Raw genomic sequence first — 7,966 nt, 5'->3', positions numbered from 1 at the left:
TTTTTTCTTCATTTCTGTCACTTTTGTCTTTATGTATTTTGGTGTTCTTATTAATTGCATAGATGTTTATAATTATGATATCTTCCTGATGGATTAGCCCTTTTTGTCCTTACTTGTCCCTAGTAACATTATTTGTTTTAAAGTCTACTTTTTCTATTAGTATAGCCATTACAGCTTTTTTTGGATGAAGTTTGCATGACATATGTTTTACATCCTTTTACTTTCAATTTACTTGTATCTTTAAATGTAAATGATGTCTTCTCTAGACAAAAGATAGTTGAATACTGTTTCTTTATCCACCCTGAAAATCTCTGCCTTTTGATTGAATTGCTTAATATATGTACATGTAATATTATTATTACAATTATATTACTGCTATATTTGGATTTGTCTGGTATTTACTTTTTATTTTCTGTATATCTCACGCCTTTTTGGTTCTTCTATTCCTCCTATATTCCATTTGTGCATTAAGCAAATATTTTATACTGTAGCATTTAATTTCTTTGATGATTTTTCCACTATAAATTTTCAATTATTTCTTCTGATTTATACTAACTTAATTACAGTGAGATATAAAAATCTCACTCCCATATAGCTCTTTCTCCTATTTCTCCCTTTTAATCATATTGTTGTTATACATATTACAACTATAAATATTACAAACCTAACATTATTACAATTATTACTTTATGTAATTTTATGTGTTTTAAATAAGCTGAGAGAAACAAGAGGAGAAAAAATATGTGTGTGTGTATATATATATAGAGAGAGAGAGAGAGAGCTTATTCTATATTAATCCTCTTATTTATCATTTCTGGTTTCTTTGTTTATTCCTATAAATTTGTCTTAAGTTATTTCCTTAGCCCAGTGCAGCTTTCTTCTCACCCACCTCCTTTTGCATAGAACAAATCCAAATAAATTAGCAGATATATTACATTTCTATATGCTATAGGCCCCCAGATGCATAATATGCATATTGTTTTGTACAATTACTTTTTGAATCAGTTAAGTACATATTTATACTGTCTTTTATAATTACGTGATTACCTTTACCAGTGCTCTTGTTTTAAATGTGTATTTGAATTACCATATGGTGTCACCTTCAGTCTGAAGAATTTCCTTTAGTATTTCTAAGACAGGTCTTCTAACAACAAATTCTCTCAGTTTTTGTTTATGTGGGAATGTCTATTTTGCTTTCATTTTTGAAAGGTAGCTTTGCTAGATGTAGAACTTTGGGCTGACAGTATTTTTTGTTGAACACTTTGAATATCTTATCCTGCCAGGCACGGTGGCTCACGCCTGCAATCCCAGCACTTTGGGAGGGCGAGGTGGGTGGATCATGAGGTCAGGAGATTGAGACCATAGTGGCTAACACAGTGAAACCCCATCTCTACTTAAAATACAAAAAAATTAGCCAGGAGTGGTGGCAGGTGCCTGTAGTCCCAGCTACTCTCGGGAGGCTGAGGCAGGAGAATGGTGTGAACCCGGGAGGTAGAGTTTGCAGTGAGCCAAGATTGCACCACTGCACTCCAGTCTGGACAACACAGCGAGACTCCATCTCAAAAAAAAAAAAAGAATAAGAATATCTTATTCCACTGCCTCTGGCCTCCATTGTTTCATATGAGAAGTCAGTCGTTAATTTGTTTAGGGTTCTTCTGTAAGTGATGAGTCATTTTTCTCTTGCTACTTTCCAGATTTTCTCTTCGTCTTTGTCTTTCAGTGCTTTTACTTGACATGTCTCTTTGTGGAACTCTTTGTATAATCCTATGTAGAATTTGTTGAGCTTTCTGGATGTGTAGATTAATGTTTTTCAACTAGATTGGGAAGTTTTCAGCCACTGTCTTTGACAATTTTTTCTACTCCTTTCTCTGTCTCCTTTCCTAGTGCTTTCATTTTGTGTGTGTTGGTGTGCTTAATGGTATCCCACATTTCTTTACCTCCTCTCCTGAAACCACTGTTGCACTCTCTTTGCTGTCTCTATTGTTTTGCCTTTTCCAGACTGTCATGTATTTGAAGTCATATGTAGCCTTTTCAGATGGTTCCATTCACTTAGCAATGTGGGTTTTAGGTTCCTCTATATCTTTTCATGACTTGATAGTGCATTTCTTTTTAATATTGAATAATATTGCATTGTATGGTTATGCCATAGTTTATTCATTTGCCTGTTGAAGGACTTCTTGGTTGCTTCCAATTTTTGCAATTATGAATAAAACTTCTATAAACATTCATGTGCAGGTCCTTATGTGGATACTCACTTTAAGCTCATTTGGATAAACACATGGATTGTGGTGGTTGAATTGTATTGTAGTACTGTGTTTTAGCATTGTAAGAAATTGCCACAGTGTCCTCCAAAGTGGCTGTACCATTTTGCATTTTCATCAGTAATGAATGAGAGTACCTGTTGCTTCACCTCCTCCTTAGCATGTGGTGTTTTGAATTTTAGCCAGTTGAATAGGTGTGTAGTAATATCTTACTGATGTTCAATTTTCAATTATAGTATCTTACTGATGCTTAAATTGCAATCAGTAGTATTTACTGATGTTTAGTTATATATAGCTAAACACTGACATATAGCATATGTCAGTGATGCTTAGCATCTTTTTACACTGTTTACCATCTGTATATCTTCTTTGGCGGGTTTCTGTTCAGATATTTTGCCCATTAATTTTTTACCTTATTATGAGTTTTAACATTCTATGTATGTTTTGTATACCAGTGCTTCAGCAGATACATACGTATTATGCAGATATTTTCTCCAGTCTGTGGCTTGTCTTTTCATTCTCTTAACAGTGCCTTTCACAGAGCAGAAGAGAACAGGAGGTGGCCTGAGCAAGGGACTGAGCCGAGTGTTTGTGGAGGGCTCAGGTTCTGGGCCGTAAGACGCGATTTCCCGTTCGTCCACTCCGGATCTCTGAGGCCACTCCTGATGGCAATCGCCATGAGTTTTCCAAGTGCGAACGGGAAGGAAACCTGGACTTGGCCGCTGGGAGACACAGGTGGATCTCAAAGGTGGCTGTGCGGCAAATGACTGACACCTACTGGCAGCGTCAAGAGCTGCAGAAAGGGAGAAGCGCGGGGATCTTCAATCAGCTGCCTTCCCGACTGCTAGTGCCACAAATGCCATCTGGACGGCACAGATACACCGGTCCAGACCTCCAGTCTTGCGCACCTGGGAAAGCCGACCGCACTCACCCCGCGGGGAGCGGATAGTGCTCCCCACTCAGACTCAGGGGATCCCGCGGGCAGACAGATCTGCGCCGGGGCCCTGAGCCCCCTGAGCCTGTACCTTCGAGGCCCATAATGGTCGCAGCCTGGAAACTGTGCACCCACTCTATTCCAGCTCTGCGCCACTTGGTGAAACCGGACCACAGGGTCCCAGACAGCCGCTGCCGACGCCAGGGGCGTGAGGCCGTGCGCTTCCTCTCGAGCTCCTCTCCCCGCGCCAAGTACTGTAACTCGCTGCAGAGAGAGCAAAAGGTCTGACCGCCCCGCTGAGGTCTCAAAACAGCAAAGCAAGTTACTGGGGCTGCTGAAGTCCCGCGTGTCCCCCGTTCCCGCGGGTGCCGGGTCTGGAGAGTGCCAAGCGCCCTGAGACTCGCGCTTTCCTCGCGCGTGAATCCCAACCGTCAACCGAACACTGCGCTCTTCGACTCGGTCCGATTGTGTAGATGTCCGAAACCTCGGAAGCCAAAACCTTGTTTGAAGCCACTGACTGCGCCTAGTCTTTCCTCATGGGCAGTTTCCTGAGCAAGCTGGGACTTTCGCCCTCGTCCCCAGCCCAGGTGCGCACCGACTTGCCCGAGAGGCCCACGAAACGCAGGCCAACTCAGCCCCTTCACCAAGTTCATCGGGTTCAGTTAGTCCACCGCGCCCACCCTGCCCCACGGTATAGACCTGTGAGGAGGTCGCCAAACCTGGATCCTGCCAATCCAACCACGTGGCTGGCCAACGAGGCTTGGAGGCGCTTTCCCATGAAGAAGTCCCAGAATTCCACTCTGGGGCCTCTCCCTTCAGACTGGTGGGAAACTTTCTTAAAGCGGACTATTTGGTCTCTTCGACATCCTAGGCCAATTTGGAGCCCAGTGACCATCAAGATCACTCCTCCTGACCAGAAGGTGCCCCCTTCCACTTCTCCTGAAGATGTAATTGCCCTTGCAGGACCCCCACCCTCTGAGGAGCCCTCAGATCCGTGTTCAAAGGAGACAGTGTTGAGGGCCCTCAGAGAGTGCAGAAAAGGGAAAGGGAGGTTGGAAGAACCACTGTTCCCTGAGGGCTTGGACAGTAAGAGAAGGAGTCCAGAGACCAGACCATCTGCATTTAAGCCTCTGATGAAAAATGGAACCCTCACTTCTTTTGTGCCCAGGCCTGGGCCGCTGAAGAGAAGTCTCCATTCCTGCAGCTCAGATCACAGCTTGACTAAGAGACCCAATTGCTCCTCTATGAGCTCCTTGGCCAGCATATACAGAGGTGGCCCCCTCAGCTCCAAAAGGAATGCTATTTCCAGCTCTTACAGCTCTTCCAGGAATTTCTCAGACCCTTGGAAGAGAAGTATTCCCAGTGTATCATTCGAGACACCAGAGTGGCCAATAAAAAAGAAAAAAAGTGGTCATCGGCCTTACTCTCCAGTCCCACTGGTATCAGATTTTGAGTCCCCAGGAGCATCTGGAAGTTCTGGGCAGCAAAATCAAAAGATTCCACAGCTGCCGTCTAGTCCTGAGAACCTGCTGTTGGAGATTCCACTTCCCCAGCTTGGTTATGCAGTCTCTGATGAGGACTTGACCTTGGGGAAGAAAACTGAACTACAGTGGAGCACCAACGCAAGAGAAGATACAACTGAGGTCACCACAGACCCTGTCCCTGAGACTTGGCTTGCTATTCAGCCTTCCCTATCTCTCACTCTGCCTTCCTCAGAAACAGATCTAACCCAGGGGGCAAATCCTCAGTTGGAAAACTTAAGAAAAATGCAGAAGTCTCTAGGTCCACTGACCTCCCCACAGTCCACGGGAGAGGCAACCAGTGTTGCCCATTCTCCTTTGAAGACACCCAGCCTACCAACCCCACCAGGGTGCTCACAGTCAGAGCTCCTTCCAGGCACCTCTCCAGACTCAAAGCCCACAGCTACTTTCATCCTGCTGACCCCCACCTCTCCTACATCACCAGTTACTGACACCACCTGGCTGCCTTCAACCTCTCAGGCTGACAGGTCTCCCATGCCCCCAGACCCACCTGCACCACCCACCATCCAAAGTACTTTGCTTGGAATGGTGAGTAGCCCAACTCCCCATCTTTCCGCATCTGCACTTCCTGATGCAACTTCTGCTCACCTCATGTTAAAACCGACTTTGGGGCCCCTGCACAATAGCGAGATTGGAGGCTCCTCATATTCCAGAATTTCAGTCACAGCTGCAGCATCTTCAGGCTCTTCCCTCTCCACAACTCAGGGCACCTTAACTTCTACCTTCAAGCCTATATTTGGCAGCATAGATCTACTTAAAACTATGCCCATGATAGCTCCTTTCTCCTCCAAGCAGACCCCTCCTCCATTTACTCATGCTTCTACCCATCATTTCCATGGCCTGGTCAAGGCCACCACTGTGGTCATGCCCACCACCCTAGCCAGCACATCTAAAGACTCTGTTTTTAAGCCACCTTTGGATTTAGGTATAGTGAATGTTACAGGTGCCATAGGCAACACTTATTCTGTCACTTCCACTTGCGACACTTTCCTGCTTAGGACTGCTCAGGCCTTCAGGGCCAACTTCACCCCAGCCACAGGATTCATTTTCCCACCACACCACCATCCTACCATTCCTACTGTGCACACAGTCACTATCTTTACCCAGGTCCTTTCCAGTGCTGTCCAGATATCCCCTAGAAGCAGCACTGCTAATTTCAGGGGTATGGGCAGCCCTCTGCCCGCCTCAGCCCTAGTATCCACGAACTGGCCTGCATCATCCCTCAGTGTCTCCAACCTGACTCCAGCAATCACAAGTCCCTTGGGATCAAGCTCAAGGCCACCTTTCCCACTATCCCAAGGAGCTAATCCCCAGCCTGCATTTGGTGCCACAGATGGACAGAAGCAAGGGCCTTCCCAGCCAGCCTTTACTCCAAGTGTCAGTAGCTCTTTCCTTTTTGGGAGCTCAGCAGTGGCATTGCCAACCCCAGTGCCAACTCCAGCTCAGTCAGCCTTCATCAGTACCACACAGTCGGCCTTGGGGTGTTTGATACCCTCAGCCTCCACCTCTCAAACCCCTGCCAGCACCTGGCCAGGCATTGGCAGCATTCCAGCAGGTTTTTCCATTAGTCACGCTAGTACAACTGGGTTTAGAATTGTAATTCAGACCCATCAAAGTGGGGCTTTTGGCTCAGTGTTTGGCAGCAGAGCCCCACGACCTTTCGCTTTTGGGGGATTCGTGACCCCTATGGACTGTGATGAGTCTGGGATTAGAATGACTGGCCCAGACATGAGCTCCACCTCCGGAGCTTTCAGCATTGGAGCATTGCCTAGTGGGACCACCAGTACCATGATCCCGTATGGAAAAGGCTGGAGCCAGAACACTCAAGGCCTGCCCAGCCACAGCACAGCTTTTGCCTTGGGGAGAGCCGGCATTTCTGCAAGAAAGACTATGGCCCCCATTGCTCAAAGCATCCCAGTCCCTGGACAAGCTAAGGCAGGCAGCAGTGTTGACTTTGGGATGCCTTTTCCACCTGCCCAGGGCTCTGTTGGGAGAGGACCTTTTAGATCATCAGCCTCTTCATTTTCCATGGGCACAAAATCAAAAACCTCAAAGAATCGGGAGCAAGGGCATTCCCGAAGGCATCATGCCTACAAGAAGTAGCCTGTGTTCCCTGTCACTTGCACCCTGATTTGGACCTCAGTATTGTTTTTGAAAAACCTCAGTGTCTTCCAATTTTCTAAAGTAAACATACTTCAGATCTAAAGCTGGAGCTTTGGATGTTCACACTGTGTGTCCTAATCTACATCCCTGAAGAATGTGAAGGACTGAAGCATCTAGTGGTGATTGCAGACTGAGGCCAGGTGGAACCAAACCCATTGGACTTGAACAGAACCTCGCCTTCCCCTTCCTGTCCACTCCTCTCTGTGTCAGGTGTGCAGCATGCACATCAGCAGGATCTATAATATCCAGACTTTCCAAACAAGTTGAATGTCTATCAGTAAGAACATTTTTTCATACATCCCACCATCCCTACTGCTGGTAAACACTAACATGTTCTCTGTCAGTCACTATACATTGTCTTTTTGATAGTGTCGCTTAAATGGAATCAAACAGTATGTAACCTTCGGAGACTGGCTTCCTTCACTCAGCATAATGCCACTGAGATTTATCCAAGTTGTTACTTATATCAATAATTTATTTCTTTTATTGATGACTAAAAATCCATTTTTAATTGTATTCAATTGTATGAGTATACCACAGTTCATTTATCCATTTACCTGTTGAAGAACATTTATTTCCATTTTTTCTCAATAATAAGTAAAGTCACCATAAACATTCATGTTCAGGTTTTTGTGTGAACATGTTTCCATTTCTTTAGGAAAATTTCTGGGAGTGGTATTGCTGGGTCATATGATAAGTGTATATTTAACCTTATGAGAAACTGTCAAACTATTGAGTTAATGAGAATCCTATGAGTAGGCACTGTTTCAGTCATTATTTTGCAGATGGGGACAGAACAATGAGGAAGCCAAGTAGTTTGTCTAAAGACACACAGTGAGAAAGTGACAAAGGCATGAATTGCATCTAGGGTGTTGGCCAGGATGCAGAGAAAACATTGTACGTTGGTGGCAGAAATGTAAATTAGTACAGCCATTATGGTAAATGGTATGAAAGTTCCTCAAAAAACTAAAAATAGAACTGCCATATGATGCCCCAATCTCAATTCTGGATATACATTCAAGGAAATTGAAGTCAATGTGTTGAAGGGATACCTGCACTCCCATGTT

General features: G+C 45.0%; 1 protein-coding gene across 1 annotated transcript; it reads left to right on the top strand.

Annotated features, from left to right (window-relative positions):
- Positions 1–3,620: 3,620 nt before the first annotated feature.
- On the top strand, positions 3,621–7,450 carry POM121L2 (POM121 transmembrane nucleoporin like 2). Its single transcript, XM_033216452.1, has one exon. The coding sequence runs from the start codon at positions 3,732–3,734 to the stop codon at positions 6,837–6,839; it is 3,108 nt and encodes a 1,035-aa protein (XP_033072343.1). The 5' UTR covers positions 3,621–3,731; the 3' UTR covers positions 6,840–7,450.
- The last annotated feature ends 516 nt before the right edge of the window (positions 7,451–7,966 follow it).

The sequence above is a fragment of the Trachypithecus francoisi genome, unplaced genomic scaffold (assembly GCF_009764315.1).
Source record: "Trachypithecus francoisi isolate TF-2019V2 unplaced genomic scaffold, Tfra_2.0 Lachesis_group10, whole genome shotgun sequence".
Lineage (NCBI taxonomy): Eukaryota > Metazoa > Chordata > Mammalia > Primates > Cercopithecidae > Trachypithecus > Trachypithecus francoisi.
The sequence above is the reverse complement of the archived record's forward strand: the minus strand, read 5'-3'. Positions and strand labels throughout refer to the sequence as shown.

Coding starts and splice junctions, on each gene's coding strand:
- POM121L2 (XM_033216452.1), top strand. CDS start 3,732: ATGGGCAGTTTCCTGAGCAAGCTGGGACTTTCGCCCTCGTCCCCAGCC.